This window comes from Frankliniella occidentalis, unplaced genomic scaffold, assembly GCF_000697945.3.
Source record: "Frankliniella occidentalis isolate FOCC.00 unplaced genomic scaffold, Focc_3.1 Scaffold221, whole genome shotgun sequence".
Lineage (NCBI taxonomy): Eukaryota > Metazoa > Arthropoda > Insecta > Thysanoptera > Thripidae > Frankliniella > Frankliniella occidentalis.
Genome location: NW_026267347.1, coordinates 257,200 through 279,644, shown reverse-complemented (window position 1 = coordinate 279,644; position 22,445 = coordinate 257,200). Strand labels below are relative to the sequence as shown.

Below are 22,445 nucleotides of genomic sequence, written 5' to 3'. Positions count from 1 at the left end.
TGTAACGATCACTTTCGTTACTGGTTGGTTTTTCCTTCCATTTTTATTTATTTCTGTCCGTAGTCTAAGGTGACCGTTGGTTTTTTAAATTGAGGCGCCTAACGGTACAGTTTTAAGCTTCGCGCTTGTGCGCTCGAGTTCGAATTTCCCACCCTTCCCTCCTCGTGACGTTTTTCATACCTTTTGAATTTGGCGCGCTGAGCGGCCATGCCTGATTCTCATATTGGAGATTTGGCGCGAGAAGCGGCCATGACAGTTTGCCATACTGGCTCTTTTGGCGCGCGGCGCCACGGGAACGTTCTGGGAAGCAGTGAGAGCGGTGACAGTCAGTTTCCGGTCTGCGATTCCGTGGAGAGAACATGTAGTGGAGAGCAAGTGATTTTATCTGAGATCATCCGTGATATTATTTTATCTGGGACTTATCCGTCTTCAGTTTTGGAATCAGCAATGCTTTATTTTGGATTGGAGAGATGTTCGGTGAGTGCCAGTTAATTCTGAAGAGATTATACGTGAGATGTATATATGAGCGGCCCACCTAACCTCCTGTTTCCATGTGCTCCGCCCAGGTGTTGATCTGTTTGCTCCGAGTTCCTTTTTATTAGTGATTTGTTCACTTTATTTTATTGCTTGGTGAGTCTCGGCATTTAACTAGGATGATGATATTATTTTGGAGAAAATATATTGATTGAGAATGATGGATTTTAGGAGCTCTGGTTTTGGACCCGATGTCACTGTGGCGCTCCGCATGGATCCCAGTGCTTGATTATAACACCTGATCGGTGAGTTGATATTCAATGCCTCAGAAGAATCATGATTTATTCCTGGTCTATGTCCGGTATACTGAGTGTCCTGTATGTCTCTTGTTTCAGGGTCCTTGGTTATGATATAACCTGTATTTGTTTATGGTGATGTTCGAGGTTATGCTCTCTACCTTGACATGTGTTCATGTTTGACTTCTGATTTTAACCTTATGGCTCTGCCTGCTATGATTCGTCTCGTCTCATGTGACGTTGTTTCTCTCAAGAGCCTTGAGGATTTTCTCGTTGTTTTGCGAGTTTAGAACCCGTTTGTTTGGTTCTGTGTTGTTGAGTCAACATGTTTAGTGTTTGTTAGTATTTAATCATTCTGAATACTCTAGTTTTACTAGAACACCTATGCTTACTTCTGGTTCACATTTGAGCCGAGTTTTGAGTTGAGATTTTGAGAGATTGAGTAAGGAACTTGTTTGTTCTTGAGTTTGTTGTTGGCTGTGTTTAGAGCCTTGTTATAGAGATTATATGGAGCGAGTTTTGCTCTAGTTAGAGGCTGGTCCTCTGGTTTTTAATTTAAGTATTTGTATGGCTTTTGGCCTCTGTTTTTTGAAGTTGTGAACTTGTGGTTCATATTTTAGTTTTAGTGTTTGAACTTTGTGTTTTGAGGTTCTTCTGGAGTCAGTATTTGTATTCCTACATTGTGTGAAATTGTTGCCATTGCATTATTAAAGCCACTTGTTATTGTTTAACCATTTAAGATCTACTAGTAGCCTGTTCCTTTGACGGTGACTTGTCACCTGGCGCCCATATTTCTTTTGAGGACTTTAAAGTCAAAGCGTACCCTCCCAACCTACCACCTGGCTTGCCGGAGCGGTTAACAATAACTTAACTTTAGTTTTCTGGGCTTTACTTATTTTTGAGGCTACACTTCTTGCATTTCTTGTCTTTCACCGTGTCTTACACCTTGTCTTTCGCCTTCATAGGCTTTTGCTACACTTTATAGTAGTCAGAGCATCTGTTATCGTTTGAAGCCCTAGCTTGAGTAGGAGGAGGCAACATGCCCCCTTTCTCCTCTTCCTCCGAGCTGCTACTGATTGCCAAAAATTGTGGAGCTTTTTCAGATTGCATTGCCTGCTTGGAGGAGCTGGCTTGCTGTGAAGAGCTGGGCTGCTGAACTAGATAAGCAGTAGGCTCAGTGGTGCTCTTGGAGCAGGTGACGTTTGCCAACCCTACATACTTCGACTGACCAGTGGCGACCTCAGCGTCAACGTTTCTCAACTTTTCCTCCATTGAAGACTCGGCTAGGAGAGGAGGTTGGAGGGTATGCTCTCCTGTGTAGAATTCATCCATGATTAGATACAGTTCAGAGTGTGCAGCCGTTTCCTCTCCATTCTCTGTTCCCTTCCCAGTGTCACGCATGGAGGGTTCTTTCAGTCTCTGTAAAGTAAATATATTTTAACGAAACCTGAGAAATTTCAATAACAGTACTCCTTTCTGTTCGCTGGGCTCCTACCTCGTACACCGAATTCGTTTAAGTCCACTTCTTTTTGATTTTTGCGTCATGGCTTCTGGTTACATTATTCTTCAATTCATTAATTACAATTTTCCACCCATAAGCGAAGAGTTCCCCTTGGATCCGGAGAAATATTTCTCGTGGTATTTTATTCTGGTCCTGGCTAGTAATATCTCCTCTTCTTCAGACCCTACACATGTGAAAAATTAGGTTAATGAGAGGCGATCATCTGTATCAAAACATTACAAAACAACAATGAATTATTGTGATACTTGCAGTATTCGGTCTCAGAGTTTGCCATTTTTTATTATGACCTGTCAAATAATAATATCTTCTAATTGTCTCTTATATGTCTAATTTGCTTTCACTTCACCCACTAAAACTTGTCTATACTTGTCTGTCGCATGTCGCGCATGTGTCGATGTCGAATGTGAATGTATGGGTGCCGGGTGGAGAGAGCGGCTCGCCACGGTCCGTGTTCCCTTCTCTCCTCTCTCAGACCGACCCATCCGGACCTAAGAGGAACGTTCCCTTGTAGAATTCGGACACACTCGTTGAACACGGTTGAGAAAGAAGGATTCAGGGACTTATTAGCTGCTTTTTACCCAGGTTACAAGGTGTTTTCTCGCCGGACGCTGACTGATATTTATATCTCAAAACTAGAGAAAAAGGTACTTTTGAGTGTAGTATAACTTATTTTTTCACTAATAGACCTTTTCGCCTACAACTTGGCAACAACGCAAATCTCTGTAGTGAAATTGTAATATAGGCAAATTTTTAAAAAGCAAAAACACTTGTCTCTAGTAAATTTTCCAAGGAATCCAGTGGTGATGAGTACTTTGGTTGACAGACACTCAAAATACGGTTTATCTCAAGTATAAGATTCTACTTACGGCGTTGCCACGTTGTAGGCGAAAAGGTCTATTGAGAAATGTAACTTCGTACGTCATGGTAATTTCGGTCTTCCATTTTTGTAGGTTCGTGACCATGTTAAACTTTTCCTAAAGGAAGCTGAGATTTTTTCCATGACATCTGACAACTGGACGTCCGATGTAGATGTACCGTTCACATCTCTTACTGCCCACTTCTCCACTAAAAGCTGGGAGAGTTTTGAAGACGTCACTCTGAGCTGCCGTGCAACCTATGACGGCCATACCGGACTTGAGCTGCGGAACCTTTTTGTGGGTGAATTGAGGACATGGGGCCTAGACAAAAACAGCTGCATTGCACTAACTACCGATAATGCTGAAGAAATTATGCGTGTCGCCACAGATCTGATGGAGTAGGACCACATGCGTTGCACTGGGCACACTATCCAAAGCGGAGTAAAAAGACTATTTGGGTGGATTTGAAAATTGTGTCAAATTCGTGTCCCTGGACCTTTAATCTTGAATGCGAGGCACACGAACATCGTTCGGAGTCGAAACGCATGCAGAAGATCGAGATCGACTAGGAACACAACTCAGTTTCGTCAATTTTGACACCAGCAGGTCACGGGGATGACAGGAAGGGCCAAAATACGCGTTTTTGGCGTGTCCCTGTTTCCATTTTTGAAGTTTAAAGCACTCGGATAATTAGAGGGGGAGGGTAAAGGTCAAAACCAAAAAATCGTTCATTTGTAGAATGAATCAATAATCATTTTAAGCCAAAGCGCGTTCAGAAATGTCAAAAATTGGTGAAGATATAACAATATGAATGTCTGTCCCCAGGTTTTTGAACTTTCCCGTTTTAAAAACATAAATCAAGTTTAAAAACTTGTCTTTCCGTATAGAAGTACACTCTTAGTCAAAAACAACTCCTCAGACCATACGCTTCGAGAATCAATACGGGTCAAACCTCCCGAACAAGTTTAAACATGTTTTTTTCTACAAACAAGAGAGCGTACAAAGCTGAAAAATAGCAAAAGACGGCAAGAAAGGGGGGGGGGTCCAATAGCTACACTCCTCAGGGAGTCACGGGGATGACGCAAAGGGAATGACCACAGGGAATGACCACTGGGAATGGCCACAGGGAATGACCACAGGGAATGACCATCGCTCCTCGGAGTGTCACGGGGATGACGCAGCGTCCATGACCGTCACGGGGATGACACTGCACTCTAGACCGTCACGGGGATGACACCACGCCCAACACGGTCACGGGGATGACCACCACTCTTCGAGGGTCACGAGGATGACACCGCGCATAGGAGCGTCACGGAGATGATTACTGCTAGTGGGAGGGTCACGGGGATGACCACCGCGCACAGGACCCTCACGAGGATGACACAGCGCCCGGTGCCGTCGCGGGGATGACTACCGCTCTTTGGACGGTCACGGGGATGACACCGCGTACATGACCGTCACGGGGATGACAACGCGCCCAGGTTCGACGTGCTCTGCGTCTTTGCTCCTTTATCTCTGCGTATGGGCAAGATATCGTCGTTTCTATCACACCATGAGTTAACTTTGGACAAGTTCTTTCGAACGAGCTTGTCTTGCGTTTTTCCTTGATTACTCCTAAAGCAATACGATATTTGGCATTTTGACTTCACCTTTGTCTTCCTCTCGAAAAAACCTTTCAAACGAGTATAAGGTTGATGGGGTTCTGAAGGCTAGGAGGCTAGTTAGCGCAGAATGCGTCGGAACCCCATCAACCTTATACTCGTTTGAAAGGTTTTTTCGAGAGGAAGACAAAGGTGAAGTCAAAATGCCAAATATCGTATTGCTTTAAGAGTAATCAAGGAAAAACGCTAGACAAGCTGGTTCGAAAGAGCTTGTCCAAAGTTAACTCATGGTATGATAGAAACGACTATATCTTGCCTACACGCGGAGATAAAGGAGCAAAGACGAAGAGCACGTCGGACCTGGCGGCGTTGTCATCTCCGTGACGGTCGTTGACTTGTTGTCATCCCCGTGACGGTCCTGTACGCGGTGTCATCCCCGTGACCGTCCATAAAGCGGTAGTCATCCCCGTGACGGCCTTGGGCGCGGTGTCATCCCCGTGACCCTCCAAATAACGGGGGTCATCCCCGTGACGGTCCTGTGCGGTGTCATCCCCGTGACCCTCAGAAGGAGACCGATGGTCATCCCCGTGACGGACTTTATGGCGCGGTGATCATTGGTCATCCTCGTGACGGTCCTGTGCGCGGTGTCATCCCTGTGACCCTGCTCCGAAGAGCGGTGATCATCCCCGTGACGGTTTCGGGCGCGGTGTCATCCCCGTGACCCTCAGGAGAGCGATGGTCGGTCATCCCCGTGACGGACTTAGGCGCGGTGTCATCCCCGTGACCCCCCGTAGAGCGGTGGCCATCCCCGTGACCCCCCGTAGAGCGGTGGCTATCCCCGTGACGCCCCTTGGCGAGTTTTCATCCCCGTGACGTCACTCACCTTCTGCGTCATCCCCGTGACTGCTGAAATTCACCCTCCAAAAAGCGCTCTCCGGATTTGACACAATTTTCAAATCCACCCATTTGCAAGTGAACTTATAGCACCGGCGGTAAGGGCGGCTAGAGCACTACTAGCGTACACAAACACACCCAGAGTGTGTCACACTTACGAAGCTTGGTACAAGAAAAAGCACCACCGCACACCACTTGTGATTCCAACCATTTCGCCTACCCGTTGTTGGACGGAATCGAAGCTCTTCGAGCGAATAGTGGCACAACGAGACGACCCAAGGGAGTTCAGCGAAGGTTTTGAGAGAGGAAAACACTCAAAGCGCATCCCAGGTAATTTGCGTTTTTTTAAGAAGTCACGGGGGGGTGGGGCTTGTTAAATAAGTTTTAAGTGTAAAAAAAAATTAACACAATATACCCAATTTCGCCAGATAACAAGAATATGTATGTTACAGTGAACGTCCGGGTGTCAGGGAATGTCCGGATTCCCTAGTGAAAGTCCGGATTCCCTGGCCCCGGTAGGGAATGTCCGTTTGGGTTGGGACAACTGAAAGCGGACATTCACTAGAAAGTGTCAGCTATGTTGGACATTCACTGAAGGCAGTCAGGAAATGTTCGAAATCGGACTTGAACTGACAAGGGACGGTTTTCCGGTGTACACTCAGATTTCAATGGCGCTTCAAGGTGTTGTTTTCATCCCTAGATTAGGTTTTGCATTGGTTTTAGCTGCCCGTAGGGAGTTTGAAGGTCGTTTTCACGCGAATTTAATTGAAAATTCGCTAAACTTCTTAGCCTGATTATCAACTTTACATGCGCGTATCTCAAGAACAGTTTGAGCTACTGCGCCCAGATTTTGAAGGAAATCATAATTTGACACGTTCTTTACTTGTAGAAAATTTGAACGAAATCGATCAGGGTCGCAAAAACGGGTCCGGAGAGGGGGATGCGACGCTAGGCCCCTTATGGTGAACCCCATTGATTTGGTTCAAATATTTTTCATGGAAAGTACTAATTGAAGGATAATTATCTGCAAAATCTGGGCGCTGTAGCTCAAACGGTTTCGGAGATATGTGCATGCAAAGACGGCAAAAAACTGATGAATTTGGGAAATTTTTGATGAAATTCTTGTGAAATGACCCCCAAACTCCCTACGGGCAGCTAAAATCAGTGCCAATCCTAATCTAGAGGTGCAAACAACTACTTCTTAAAGGGCCTTTGAAATCTGACTGTATCTCCGGAAAACCTTCCCTTGTGAGTGGAGTGGTCGGGAATGCCGTCATTGTTAACGCAAAGTAGCGGAAGCACAGTGCAAGCACAGTGGCTATTGTTATTTGTTTCCATATCTACCGGGGGAGCCAAACTGGCAACACCCCACTACCCTTTCGGCACCCTTCGGGACAAGAAAAAACAAGCAGGCCCGCCCTTCCGCCAAACGAAATTGCCAGCTTCGCTTCGCTGCGCCGGCAACTCCGTTCGGCAGGGGCCGGGCCTGCTTGGCCTGCCGGCGGCGATGGTCGGGCCTGCGGCCCGACCATTTCTGTCACGCGATTTGCTGTAGAACATAATCAAATGATGTAACGGGCCTTCGGCCCGCAAAGCCCGTCGTCCTTAAAATTTGCCCCGTAGACACGAGAAAGGGATGTAACGGCGAAACACCGCGACTACAACCCACCCTTCTGCTTAGAAAACGTTTTTTGGGGTGGGGGGAGGGAGTTTCTTACCTCTTTTGTGGTTTTGGGCCTTCTTTTACATTCAATTGTTCACAACAGCAATTTTTAAACCCGTCATCTTTGAGTTTGCCCAAAAGACTCGAGAAAGGGATGGAACGGTGAAGCACCGCGACTACAACCCACCCTTCTGCTTAAAAAACGTTTTTTGGGGGTGGGGGGAGAGATTCCTTTCTTTTTTTTTCTGTTTTTAGGCCTTTTTCTACATCTTGTTGTTCACTATGTCAATTTTTAGCTTATTTTCGTCTAAAAAGACCCTCTAGCGCTCAAACGGTGAGAGATAGAGCAAAACGGACGAAATTTTCGCCCGAAGGGCTCTACTTTCGCAAGTTACCCCTTAGGAGATCATAAAAAAAATATTTTTTTCCAACTTTTTTGGCCTTTCCTGTTTTCTTCGACACCTCCTTTCAGCCCCTTAGGGGTGGCTGGCAGGATTTGCCGTGGGCGTTTTGTTTTGTGGGAGTGAACCTTGAGATCCCCTGAAAATTTGAAGTCTCTAGCACATCTCCTTCTTGTGGAACAGACAGACAGACAGACACACAGACAGACAGACACACAGACAGACAGACACACAGACAGACAAACACGAGGTCGTTTGCATAAGCCCGCTGGATAGCTTTTTCAAAGCAGAAGGGCGGGCTAAAAATCAGAAAAAAAGGTAAATTCAAAATTCAAAATGGCGGACGGCGGACTGGCCGGTTCGGGATCTGGAGATCAACGGGGTGGAGCGGCTCATCGTCCCTCTGGATGGCGTTGCTGGTGAGCAGGTGATCTTCTTCGCTTGCGACAACGAGGGGTTCTTGAAGTGCAACTGCACTGCAAGCAGGTGCAGGGCTGGCATCAGGTGCACATGCAAAAAAAAAATAACCAACTATATGGGTCAAAGTGCTATCAGGGGCAGGGTTGTTAAAGTTACAGTAACGCAGTAACGAAGTTACTGTAACGCGTTACTCGTTACAACGATAACGCGTTACATTTTCATTTGGGCTGTATCGGTAACGCGTTATCGTTACCCTCGTCAGTAACGAGACGTAACGTCGATACATTTTACTCGTTACATGGGATATATTTGACGGATACACTTAATTCGATGATGATGATGCGAAGAGAGTTAAAGTTTAAGCGCTCTGCAGCAATCGTGCAATGTTTTTCCGTGAACACCACGGAGCAGAAGGGGGGGGGGTCAGGTCTTAAATTATGACTTCTCAGCATAGCTGGGCGAGGCGCTTAGGGCCGCTGGACTGCGGCGCGGGACTGGGAGAGGGAGGAGGGGATGTTGTGACTCCCCGCACGCACTGGCTCGCTGGCCGAGGAAGTGCGGTATGGTGACAAGGAGACCGCACCGCTTCGTATCAGCGCCAGCCTCCGGCCCAGACATATGAGTCAGCCGTAGGTCAGCAGTCCTTTTGCTCTCCTGACCGCCACCGGCGTGTTGCCTGGTCTTGGTGGAGTGGTGGAGGCAGGCTTGGCGGAAGGGTAAGATGGTAAGATCAGGAACAGCAGGTGACAGCTTCCTTCGGTCATATTTGAGGCAGTCACTGCAGTGCGTCGCCTCCGTTTCGCTCCGCCGAACTCCTCAAGAGTCGAAGGGGAAATGACTTGGCGACACAGTGTACGAGTCATTTCAACGTATTTCGGTTATTTCGCGGTATTTGGGTTTGGGTGGTATTTCGCGACTATTTCACCATTATTTCGCATTTATTTTGCGGGAGGTGTCAGACTTATTTCGCATGTAATTTTTCCCTTGTCTAGAACATTAAAAAGTTTTTTTTGCTAAATTTCATTGTATGCAACATTACGAAGAATATTTCTTAAAGAAATTTGGCTTTAGTTAACATGCTTTTTTTACGTATAAAATACCCCTTATTATACATTAACACCTTACTGTTTCGTTCTAGAAATTTTTTATAAACATTAATTTCATGTATCGAGTAACGAAGTAACGACGTTACCAGTAACGTAACGCGTTACAATTCTCCGAAGGCTGTAACGGTATCGGTAACGCGTTACCGAGGGTAGAGTAACGAGGTAACGGTATCGCGATACATTTTCAAAGTAACGTTAACAACCCTGGGGGAAGGCAGCCTGCCTTAACAAATGAATGAATGAATAAACCCTTGTGACCCACAATACCTGAACTTCCATTCCCAACATTCCCTGCCACCCCACTCAGTTAAAGTCCGATTTCGAACATTCTCTGACTGCCTTCAGTGAATGTCCAACATAGCCAACATTTCCTAGTGAATGTCCGGTTTCAGTTGTCCCAAACGGACATTCCCTACTAGGGCCAGGAAATCCGGACTTTCACTAGGGAATCCGGACATTCTCTGACACCCGGATATTCACTGTAACATGTACATACCGAAGCCGATTGGGGAAATTAGCACAACTCTCTGCTCAGAATCCTACGTTACTGCCTGCGCTGTACTGCCAGTGCTGCACCTCCTGGAAGCTGGCTTCGAAGGAGACGACGAACCTATGGTGAGTTAGTCGATGAAGTCGGTAATATAGATTTTGGTTTTCATTTTTAGGTTTAATAGAAAATGAGGGGGGGGGGGCGACTGCAAGACTATCACGACCAAACCTATTTTACAGGACGACGAAGACGAGGGTTTCGACTTTAACGTGAACCTCTTGTCTCCCGACACCCTGAGGAAGTACGTCATCACCAAGATGAAGAAGCGTTATGATCCGAAACCCCTAGACGAGGCAAAGTTAAAGGAGATGACACCACTGGCGCGGTCACATGTGCGCATCGCTCAACGTTGTGCTTCAAACCTCAACAACATCCTCGTCAAGTGAAGCTACCCCTTGACCCCGGCTATCCGGGACGGCCTCCTTCCTTCCGAAAGACAGTGAGCCAAGGAGCTGCTCGTTGACGAGTTCGACGCCTCATTGGTAGCCCCGACAGACACCAACTCCAGTGACGCTGACATACAACAACCCCGGCCAAGAAGTCCTGTCTGCAGTCCCTTTTTGGCAAACGGAAAAGATCACAGGGACTATTGGATGTAGTTGAAGCTTCTGCACCCCTCACTCCCACAGCTGCCTTCCGTGCGGAGTTGGCAAGCTATGATTGTGTGGACAGTCTTTGCAAGGACGCGGACGTGCGACCCTGGTGGAGGGACCACATGGGGACCTACAAGCACCTTCAGACCCTTGCTATATGATGGCGAGCAGCATGCCGTCAGAGAGACTTTTCTCTGACGGTGGAAATGTAGTGACTCTGAGCAGGAGCTGTTCGAGTGACCGCCATTCAATTCAACTTATTTTTTTGTATTTAAACAGGAAATTTCTAAAAACTTAAGAATTGAATTAGTGATTATCTATTGAAATGCAACCACGACCTGGCCTGTAACTTTGAACCTGCGCGTTGGCCTTTCTATAATTCTTGTTATTTCCTGTCAATGTATTGTTCAAATCGAGTACATAATAAAAACTAGCAGCAGTAACACTGACTGTCTCATTTCTGTGCCCCTTACCCTTACCTCAATTGTACTAATCGTTTTTTTAAAGCAAACAGCCTTTAAAAACTACAATATTTTCTAAGAAAAGCAAAATTCAAACTTTAATCGCTTCATTGACAAATTGGCGGACCAATTACAATTAATCGATAAAAATCAAATAATTGACCCTTTCGATTAATCGGGTTGGTCAATTAATCGAACGGGTTATCAATTGTCAATTACCGGTAATTGGAATCGACCCAATTTCGATTATTTCCAACAATTGTCAATTACCAATGAATTTCAACAATCGCACAGGCCTAGGAGCTCTGATCTATAATTTTCATTAGTAGTGTGACCTTAAATCAAAGTCTGATATTACACTGGAAACGCAAGTGTGTGAATGTCGCACACTTGCAGGTGTGTGAACATCCATTCGTACACTTATGTGCGTAAACGTGTGAATTATTCCTAGAAATTTCACACGTTTACCCCCCTAAGTGTACGAATAAACATTTACACACCTGCAAGTGAGCAATATCCACACACTTGCGTTTCCAGCGTATATTTGAAAAAGTGAGGGACACTGTATTTTAAGTCTTTTTACTCCTTTTTTTTTTTTAGGAAAGATGTGTGATTACATGGGCTATAAGGTTTGGTTTTTTGAAATAATCCGTTTGGCTTGTGTTTCTAGATCACTAACAAATGTTTAGAGATCGTTCCGAAGTACCTAGCTAGAAAAACTGATTTCCAGAGCAAAAAAAAAACAACAACTTATTTCCCGTTTTCAGGAGAATGACCCACATACGTTTTAGTGGCACCTTGATCTGAGCCTCCCTTAACTTTTTAAATCTTAAGTTGTTTTTTTTTCAGCCGGCTAAGGTCACATACCACTCCTTTCTCTCTGTTCTCACTAGCTACTACAACTTTTCGCCAGTATCTCGAACACAGCTTCGAGAGAAACGTCTCGTTACTGCCATGAGTGAAACTGTCATTTCTCTTGGATTGCTGCAGCAGTACCAGAAGAAGAGAGTCTCTGGATGCAGTGTCGCGGGGAAATCGCAGAACCTGCGAACACATTATGATTAGTTGGTGCGCAGTTTCAATTTTAACACACAGCTTCGCCCAGCAGGAGTCACCCAGAAAAGCGTATCTTCATCAGACCTATAGACATGGATTGTCTGGTGGGTCCGTATAAACACGAAGTTCAGCATTAAGCGGTGGGTGTAATGAGTGATTTTAGTGGTTAAAAGAACAAGAAGTTCCAAGAGGGCCGCCACGGACCACAACAAATATTCAACTGTTTTCCCGAGCAGCCGCTCGCGCTCGGGAGCCCCAATACCTTATGTTACATCGCGTCTGTTGGAGTCTAACTTGGTTTTGTTAGAATTATAACAAGCTAGGCCCGCTCTTCCGCCAAAACCAAGTTGCCAGCTCCGCTTCGCTCCACCGGCAACTCGGTTCGGCAGGGAGCGGGCCTAGCTTGGCCAGCCGGCGGCGTTTGGGACGGTCCTTCGGCCCGTTCCCTCTGATTTTTCATGGTGTAATATAGCTTCCATCGAAAAACGGGCCTTCGGCCCGTTTGAGTGACGGCTCGCTTTGAACCATCTTTTTCCCAGGTACCTTTGCTGTCTACTTCGTAATCAAAACTCGAAAAACAAAGCATTCTTCTCTTACGCTGAACATCTTTGGCTGTGTGCCCCAGTTTGTAGAATACATGCAAGTTATGCCAAATCCCTTCTAAGTTCCTGGGTGAAAAAACATTGACGGTAAGTTTGTATAAGATGTATACTAGGTAGATGTACGCCAGACGACGTCTCGCGTAACAGGCTTCGCGATATCTCACGAAACACTGTTACGCTGCGACGCGCCTGGCATACATCTACCTAGGCCTGCGGCGCTGACACCCGAGTCGGGCAAAAGAAAGAGTCGTAAATAGGCCTTCGGCCCCAAGAATCACAATTATTGCTCCCCAGGGTTTTATTTTGACGAGTTGACCCTTCAGAGACCAGAAAAAACATTGAAATGGTTTGGGGTCATTTCCGTGTGAAAAACAGTGTCTGGCGCCTCAACGGTTAGAGATAGAGCCAAACGGACGAAATTTTCGCCAAAAGGACTCTACTTTGATGAGTAACCCCTTAGGAAACAATAAAAAAAATATTTATAAAAAACGTCATTTTGGGGTCCTGTGGTTTTTGATTTTTTAAAAATCAATTTTTTGAGCTAGAATGCTCTACTTCGAACTTGATCTGTCTTTTTATGATACAAAACGACCCTGAAAATCCCAGGTCGCTAGCTCAATTTGTTCTCGAGTTATCGTGATGACAGACAGACACACACACAGACAGACAGACAGACAGACAGACGCGAAACTTTTTGATCATCACTGGAGTAATAGGCTTCGCTAATCGCTCAGCCAACAAGTAATTGTATAAAGCTGTATATAAACGTAATTGTATTACATTTGGCGACATTTGGTTAAACTGTATTACTGTGTCAGTATACCTTTTTATAAAATATTATACAATATATACTTGAGCGTTTCAATAAACTCGCAGGAGAAGCGGCCTGAGTGGGTGGCTGTCATTTTCAGCATATATGTTTGCCACAGCATCTTTTTGCCCTGAGCACGATAGTTATCGTTTCACATCCCTATGTGTAGCCGTAGGGTTCGAGAATTACCGGTAATTTTGGTTCAAAGTAAAAAACCTGGGTAAATTTCAGTAAATTACTGTTTTTTTGAGTAATTTACTAAAAACAGCACAATTTAATTAAATATGCAATTTTAAACATTTTTAAAGGGTACTTGTATGCTTTCCCGATTACAATATAGTAATTGCAGCACTTGCTTCAGAAGCACCACTGGCCTCGGAAGCACTACCACAGATACTCTTTTCCTCACCACCTGATAAAAAAACCTTTCAAAATATTTGCTGCCTTTTAAAAGCATACGTAGTGCATCCTCGCGTACACTAGCGGAGTCTTAGTCTTACGTCGGGCCTCGGTAGCCACATAAAGTTTTGTGCACAATTACGATAAGAACTTAAAATGTATGTAATTGTCTTCATTGTTTACAAAGCATTGGAGCCGAAAACCTCTACAAATTGCAAAGCTTGGCGCAAAATAGAACATAAATATGCATGCATATGTCCACTCAAAATATTAGAACGTTGTCAATCGATCCATTAACATTTAGTGGCCTTACGGCCCGTATAAGAAGAACAGCCACCTCTCTGAGTGCCAAAAAAGTAAAATAAATGGGCAAAATAATTCTGATATTTTACAAATCTTAAAGTAAATTACTTTGAGGGAAAGTAATTTACCGTAATTTACTAGTTTTTTACTCAAAATTTCTGGAAATTTACTTTGCTCTCGAACCCTATGTAGCCGTTTACAAGTTATGCTGCATTTTAGAACTCAACCACATTTGGCCTACATTTAGGGGAGTACCCAGTAACGTTATTAGTCAGTGTGTGTTAGTGTTTGTGCCTGTATACATTCTAATGTAGGGCAAGGTGCCATTTATTCTCATGTATGTGGCTGCTGTATAATGCGTGGGGTACAACGATGCTCTAATATACGTCGACTTATATACGGCACGTGTATTGTTTATACATTGTATAAGATTTTACAAAAACGTATACATACCTCTGTTTATAATTGTATAAAATTTTACCAAATAAAATACACATTTGTAAAACACTCTTTATAGTTTATAACGGTTTGTTTACGGTGTACACAATCATGTAAAATTTTATAAAAGTCTATAAATTGTTATAAAATTTCTAAGTGAGTTGTATACAAACCGTTTCACCCGGGTTATTGATGTTAGCTTATGGGTCGAACAACACACAAGACACATGTGAAAAGATATATAAGACTAGACTCAGAAGAAGTTATGCTCGATTTAGTCTCGTGAGGAGGGGCCCGTAATTCTGTCCTCACCTCAGCTAGGCACGGGCCTTAAAGCTGTGATTGGCTATCTAAGCTAGGCAAGCCAATCAGAGCCCACGAAATTTGTGAGGCCCGTGTCTCAAAATCAGGTGAGGTGAGGACAGAATTACGGGCCTCGCCTCACGAGACTAAATCCAGCATAACATATACTTCCAGGCATACTCTGAAATAACTCCGAGCGTGTCCGCAATGATTTCGCTAAAATTACTGATAGGAAGGTAGCAGCTGAAGTACAACAAAACAACGAAATAAATGTTTGTTTGTTTTTGTTTTGTCTTTTTGCATAGGAGTGCACGGGAAAAAAAGAAGTAGTTGCCACAACTTATAAATTATATAATTTTGGGATAGACAAGAAATTCGCTGTGGCAGCTAAGAGTTAGTTGCCACAGACAGGAGTTAGTTGCCACAGCGAAGATGTCGCTGCAGGAGACATCTTCGCTGTGGCAACTAACTCTTGTCCGTGGCAACTAACTCTTAGCTGCCACAGCGAATTTGGGATTAGCTATCCCAAAATCAGATAATTTGTTAGTTGTGAGGACTAATTCTTTTTTCCCGTGTGTACACATTTTATTAATGATGTGCTACCTTAATATAAGCCCACTCTTCTGCTTAGAAGAAACTTTTGAACCGCGACGGCATACTTCTCAGACAAAAGTGTACTCTTGAAAAAAATAAAACTGTTTTGGCCATTTCGGTAAGAAAACTTCCTTTTTGTAAGTAAACAGTGAAAGTCAAACGGACGACATTCTAGCCCAGAGGGTTCTTCTTTCACGATTTACCCCTTTGGAGACCATCAAATATTTTCTTAAAACAATACATTCACTTTTGGGCCATTTTTGTGAGAAAAACTCCCTCTAGCGTCTCAACGGTGAGAGATAGAGCCAAACGGACAAATTTTAGTCCAATGGACTCTACTTTCACAAGTAACCCCTTCAGAAATCAGAAAAATAATATTTTTTCCCACTTCTTGGACCAACCCCTATTTCTGTATTACCCCCTCAGACCCACTCAGGGGTGGTTGCCAGGATTTGCAGCAACCGTTTCGTTGTCGAGATAATACCCTGAAAATTTCAGACCTCTAGCTCTCGTCCTTCTTGGGGAACGGACTGACAGACAGAGGGGCGATGGCATGAGCCCGCTTATAAGCTTTTAAGCAAAAGAGCAGGCTAAGTATACTATTTAGTGTTATTAATCTATGAAAATAATAGTTCAAGTTAACAATTTTAACAAACTAACACCATATCTTACTAACGAACCTGACGAATTCGTCACGTATGTTCAAATGCTATGTTTTGTGGTTCCCCTCTTTCATCCGACTAAAATGATACGAAATTTGACTCAAAATGGTCTCGTCTAAAAATAAAGAGATCTAGGTTGTCTCCAAGGGAGATAACGAGGAGACCTTTAGGAGACGTTGTCAAGACAGTGACAGCCGAACTTAGACAACACGGAGACGACCTCGAGACGTGGCGTTCTGTCTCTAGTTGCGTCTCAGTCAGGTCTCGTTTACGACCCCGTTCAGAGACGACACAGAGCCATCGCGTGGAGACAATCTGGAGACATCGAAATGTGACAGACGAAGAAAGACGAAAACGAGAATCGTTGGCGCAACGGGCTGGGATCGACCCACCAACCTTCCGCCTGCCGAGCGGAGCCGGTGACCACTGGGCCAGAGTGATCTCTGAGAGGGAGCTGCGCTGGTCGGTGCCACTAGCCGCTTTGAGATTTCCGCCGGCCTGATGCCGAGCGAGTCTGGCAGCTATAGTGGCACCGACCAGCGCAGCTCCACGCTATCTCCCTTGGAGACAACCAAGATCTCTTCACTTTAGTACGGGGTGCAATATAACGTTCAGAGCGGGCGTCTGCTAGCAGCCGCTTCGAGAAAACAATCGAATAATGTTTGTTGTGGTCCGTGGCGACAATCTTGAAACTTCCTCTTGTTCTTCTTACCGCTAAAATCACTCATTCAGCAAAAACGTTTTGTGAAAGCTCTTACCGTGAAATGATATTTCTCATTTTGGGTCCAGTGTGAAGTATTGTGTACAACATAGATATTTGATCGAAAAAGAAACACCTTTCCAAAAGGACGTCTTTGCGGAACTGGCATTATTTACGCCTGATCGGCTGTGGGTGGATTTTCTGTTAAGTCGACTTTCACGCGATGGTCATTGGATACCAAGGAACAATTTTCACCGTGGTAATCATCACCTGGTTTAAGACGTAAGCCGGCGAGCCTGCTAGAATGTAGTTTGGACGGATACGCTCATTTTGCTCTTGCCCATCGCAAGATAGCGTAATGGAAACATCAGTGCGGCTCAATAATTTATACAGAAACACGTCCCAAAATGCCGGATCGTCCTTTTCACGATCTGCAAACATAAAACACAGCGGAGAACGGCGGAGCATGTTATTTGTCTCTCCTGTTCTAGGAAACTGTAAAAATTGGAAGGTGTTTTGTACAAGTTTCCTCTAGTGGTACGTACAGGATCAGCACAACTGTTAAAGGAATTACCAGACTATTCTGTAGCGATTTACTGTTGTAATTAACAGTGTCGGGTACAGTGGGACATGGGGAGCAATGCGACAAAGGTGATTTCATCTACGGCATTTCCAACGGTATTGACGTGATGGAAAAAATTGACAAACTCCGCACTAAATATAGTTTTTTGTGATTGCACCAATAATTGGAGGCCTATGTCTGGTTCACACATAATCGACACCTCAAACTAGAGACGCTCGCAGTTCAACCGCGCGTTTCAGAACTCACGCAGTTGTTCACTCCACGAAAAACACGAGTAGCTTAGAGACTGCCGCTGTGTCGAGCGGCAGTGGCGCCCATCGTAGGGTTACGGTGGTGACGAGTCACCACCGTCCATCAGCTAAGGTAGGTAGGTAGGGCAAGCAGAAGGTAGGTGAGGGAGGGGTAGGAGAAGAAAGGGTAAAGAGAAAAGAGAGAGGGAAAGAGAGGAAAGAGAAAGAAAAAGAAGGAAAGAAAATAAGAGGAAAGGGAGGCATTAATAATAATAACAGTCCGGCCCCGTCCCCGCAGCTCGGAGCTGTGGCCCAGCCGAATCAAACAGCACCAACACTGCGGCCTGATTGCATTTCCTATCAGCTGGTTCAACAACTTGGCTTGACACAAAGCATCGCATATTTAGTGGCATGCAACTTGCAATTTTAACGAAATTTTCCTCTTACTTTTACCATTTATGAAGTTAAACTTTTACGTCCAGTTCAGCAAGCTTTTTCATGTAAAATTTTTCGCTTGCTTCGCTCGCGATTGTTTTCCAATTTCATGGCACTTGGGGAGCTATGTTGTGCGCTCGCGACCTTACGGCTCTTTGCTACGGAGACTAATTTTAATCACTCTTAGTTGCTTCCTATTTGCAAACAATACTACTCTTATAGTTTACCAAGGCAAGTAAAACAAAACACAAAAATTTTCGCTCGCTTCGCTCGCGGATTCCTCTTACGTTGGCTCTTTTCGCGTAAATTATTGTATTAGTATTTGGTACTCGCGGTCAGTTATAGTAATACATTTCGCAAATTTTGTAAATTTTGTAGGTGCTTCAATCTAGCCACACCCTCAATCAGGGAAAATAGGGAATAAGTTGGCGTTTAATCACGTAAAAAATGAGCCCCTAAAAGTAGGCAACCCTAATGTTCCGCCCCAAAAATTGGCCGTAAAGGTAGGTAGGTACGCCTTAAAGGTTGGTAGCAGTCACCTCAGTCACTACCGTCTCCAGATACGATGGGCGCCACTTTCGAGCGGCGGGTTACGGGGGGCCACCCGCATGATCCGCAGCGCAGCAATAGTCGGTAAGGATACGTGTTTTCAGAGCGCGGCGGCGAACTGCGTGAGTTCTGAAACTTGCAGTTGAACTACGCGACCTTCGAAACGCGCGTAATGTGCGTTTTAGTATTAGGTGTCGAAATGATCAATACAAATTAACTCTCAAGAAGCGGTAAGGACCGTTTTCTAAGTAAAGGAGTCGAGATGGCTGATCGATAGGTAGTTTCTGGCAACACTTGTAGCAAATGTAGATATTTTGAGTTAAATCCCGAAATACCGAAAGAGAGGGAACTGACCATTGTTGGCTGACGTCAACGTAGTTCTTGAACTAGAGTACTAGAGTTCTTGAACTGGCCGCAAGTGCGATCAACCTCCTAGAGTCGGGTCCTGAAACTTCGTCCGCGTCGGCCAATCAGCGCCAAGGAGGAGGGGGTTCAGGAGAAAGACTTGGTGTTCTTTGGATCTGGATCCGGTTTGCGTCAGGCGAAATATAGCCTATTCGTTCTCGAGTTTTCGCACAGAATACATTTTTTCCGTGAAGTCCCCAGTTGATTCGGTAAAGCACTTTCCATTGCGCTTTTCCCGCCTCATATTTTTAGGTTAGAAGGTACCGGAAGGTACGTTTGAGGAAATACGCGTATTTGCAAGAATTTTGGCGCCTTTCTGGTGATAGACAAACATGAAGGCGGACCAACTTTATTTCTACCTGCAAGGCTTACAAGCCATCACAAATACAAAATCAGTTAAACACGAAAATTCACTAACTTGTGCTCTGCGCATGCACCATAGAAAACCGTGAATTTCCCCGTAAATGACCGGCAACCTCACGGGAAAATGTTATTGCTGAGGCGTAAACAAACAGAATGAAACTTTTTCGCTAACGCGCAGCCAGTTATGTGATATGGACCATTTTGCAAGCGTGACTATCATTGTTAAATAACTCACAATCGTGAGAGCACCTCTGGATGCAAACAACCAGCGCTCCGCTGCCGTGTCTTCGAGTCGTTAGATGTCGACGTACAAAATAAGCTATGAAATCGGCTGGAACTCGTGAAGTCACATTGTCACTAATCCGCAGCTGCGCAGAAACTAGACCCGTAGCAAGTAATACGTCTTGCAGCGCAAGAAACATGGCACCTCTGGAAAATGTTAGTACACTGCGAAACACATAATGCGAAACAACACATATCACATTTCGTGCCGCTCCCCGGGGTGACGGACAAGTCGTTCCGGTTAACTCGCCCCCGGTATTAACTCGCCCCGGACTCAACTCGACCCCGGTCCTTCAAAAAAGTCGTCCCCATATGTCGGTGCCAACTCGCCACCAGAACTGTTTTTCTTTTTCTTTTTTTTTTAACATTTAATTTTCCACGAATTTCCAAACACATTGCTGTATTTTCCAAGGGAAAGTGTCGTTATTCGCATGGCAGCGCTCCAAGAAGAGTTCGGCGAGGTACAGTGTACACGTCCAGAGCGAGGGGCGAGGGCAGCGACTCCCCAACCAAGGGCCGCTCAGGCCGCCGGCACAGCACCGAGGCACGCATCAACCGCATAGTGGAGCGGTATGACCAATAAAGCATTCCGGTAATGCTGAAATGCAAAATTATGCTGGAAAGAAGAAACCGGAAATCACATTAAAAGCAAAGAATAGCGATTTCCGGTTTCCTTCTGCCCCGCATTCTTTCTGCATTTCAGCTTTACCGGAATGCTTTATACAAGGTAGAGCACGACTTGCTGACCTACGTGGGGCCATCAGTCACAACCTGGGATGGTGATTCTTCTGAGCACTTGTGTGGTGAAATATTAAGTACCGTTTGTTCTATGCAGTTATTTTTTTTTTTTCACATGACTGGGGACAAGTTGGCCGGAACCGAAAAGGGCGGGACCGGGGAGGGCATGGGATGACTTACAAAAAATGTTTTTAAACAAAATTTGTAGAAAAATGTAAACTATTCCACTTTTGTTTTATGACACTTTTTGTGGGACTGCTTTTTACAACCGCTGCTCTTAAGCCCTAGTGATTCCCGTACATTTCCCCTCATAAACGTGGCGGTAGCCCCTAAACGGGTTTAGATAGAGCAAAACGGACGAAATTTTCGGCCAAGGAACCGCAATTTGACGAGTTACCCCTCACGAAGCATTCTTGATAATTATAATTTATTTTTTTTGAAAAAGCAGCTTTTGTAACGAATGCCTTAAATAACCCCTGAATATGAATATAAGCAAAAAAAAAAAATTGATATGTCCTTTGATGACACATTTAGACCAACAATTTCCCAAAGTAGAATAAAAATCGGGAATTTACACTTGGCGCGGTTCTCTTGTTTAGACCGTGGACGAGATAGTCGGGGCGAGTTGCCCTAGATCCGCTCCCCGCGCACGAGCGTGACGAATAATATTGAGGACAAAAGTTTGTCACAGTGGTTGAGATGAACCAGTCGTCACGTTGTCACGTACCATTTGCCACTTCACTGTAAAAAATATTTAGGGTAATTTTACTACTTTGACCTGAAAACGCACCTGGCCTTAACCAGTCAGCCAATCAGATAATTGCGTGTCCAGTCCACAGTAAAGTAAAATTTAGCTTCCGTACCCACAAAAATAAAAATTGTCCACGAATATGATGCAAATTTGTCATTTGCAAGATGTTTAAATGCACCCCGTCAAGATGTGCTTAAAAACGCGTCTTGCTGTGGACAAAAAAAGTCCATTGCAATTTAGTGTGTAACAGTATCAAGCGTATTCAAGTAGCGCTCTTTCAAGAGCGATTGGCGATGGCCAACCGTTACGTTACCGATGTATAATCATTGATTTCTTCTTAATTTATTTTGTCATCTTCTCTACCTTGTACAGTTAGGTGGGCATCGAACTGGACAAGTCGACCGCTACAGTCGACGTGATTGTGCTGCGCTAGAGCACTACCGATTGATCAGAACTATTCCATCAAAAGACGCGTTTCATCGCTGAGAACTAAAACAAGCAGGCCCGCCCTTCCGCCAAACGAAGTTGCCAGCTTCGCTTCGCTGCGCCGGCAACTCCGTTCGGCAGGGGCCGGGCCTGCTTGGCCTGCCGGCGGCGATGGTCGGGTCTGCGGCCCGACCATTTCTGTCACGCGATTTGCTGAAGAACATAGACAACCTAACCTAACCTGTAAGGGGCCTTCGGCCCGCAAAGCCCGTCGTTCTTAAAATTTGGCCCGTAGACGGGAGAAAGGGACGTAACGGTGAAGCACCGCGACTACAACCCACCCTTCTGCTTTGAAAACGTTTTTGGGGGGTTGGGGGGAGTTTCCTTTCTCTTTTGCGGTTTTGGGCCTTCTTCTACAACTTATTGCTCACTAATGCAATTTTAAGCTTATTTTCATCAAAAAAAAAGACCCTCCAGTGCCTAAACGGTTAGAGATAGAGCCAAACGGACGAAATTTTTGCCCATAGGGCTCTACTTCGACGAGTTACCCCTTAAGAGATTATAAAAAAAGATATTTTTGTGACTTTTTTGACATGCCCTATTTTCTTTGATACCCCCTTTTAGCCCTTTACGGGTGGTTGCCAGAATTTGCCGTAGGCGTTTCGTTTTTTAGGAGTGAATCTAAAGATACCCTGAAAATTTGAAGTCTCTAGCACATCTCCTTCTAGTGGAACAGACAGACACACAGACAGACACACAGACACACACACACGAGGTCGTTTGCATAAGCCCGCTGGATAGCTTTTTCAAAGCAGAAGGGCGGGCTAAAAACTAGCTGTACCCACAATTTGTTGGACTATCAGAGCAAAATGAGGGCTTGTTTCGAACAGGAACGACAAGCAGTTTCTTATAGGCGGTTGGCTATCAGTAGCGCCGACGGTCGAATTGAGGCGACCGTATTACGGTTCTTTGAGAAC

The 22,445-nt window shown here is 44.8% G+C and overlaps 2 protein-coding genes across 3 annotated transcripts in view; one reads left to right on the top strand and one right to left on the bottom strand.

Moving 5' to 3' along the window:
* Window positions 1-17,174, bottom strand: part of LOC127750613 (uncharacterized) — a 64,315-nt gene extending 47,141 nt beyond the window's left edge. The window contains exons 1-2 of the mRNA XM_052272723.1: window positions 16,977-17,174; window positions 11,706-11,882 (exon numbers count right to left, since the gene is read on the bottom strand). Coding sequence (XP_052128683.1) covers window positions 11,706-11,882; window positions 16,977-17,174 — 375 coding nt within the window. The remainder of the gene's footprint in view (window positions 1-11,705; window positions 11,883-16,976) is intronic.
* Window positions 7-1,856, top strand: LOC127750618 (uncharacterized). 2 transcript variants are annotated; one of them, XR_008011787.1, is made up of 4 exons: window positions 7-477; window positions 567-630; window positions 706-779; window positions 870-1,856. XR_008011787.1 is itself a non-coding variant. In XM_052272729.1 (2 exons), exons 1-2 carry the CDS (start codon window positions 208-210, stop codon window positions 600-602), a joined length of 306 nt encoding a protein of 101 aa, XP_052128689.1. In that variant the 5' UTR covers window positions 7-207; the 3' UTR covers window positions 603-677. The 2 variants fall into 2 exon arrangements, 1 of the variants encoding a protein (XP_052128689.1); XM_052272729.1 differs by lacking the exons at window positions 706-779; window positions 870-1,856 and having other exon boundaries at window positions 567-677.
* Window positions 17,175-22,445: the final 5,271 nt, after the last annotated feature.

Coding starts and splice junctions, on each gene's coding strand:
- LOC127750618 (XM_052272729.1), top strand. CDS start 208: ATGCCTGATTCTCATATTGGAGATTTGGCGCGAGAAGCGGCCATGACA. Junction 478..566: donor TTGGATTGGAGAGATGTTCG/GTGAGTGCCAGT, acceptor TGCTCCGCCCAG/GTGTTGATCTGTTTGCTCCG.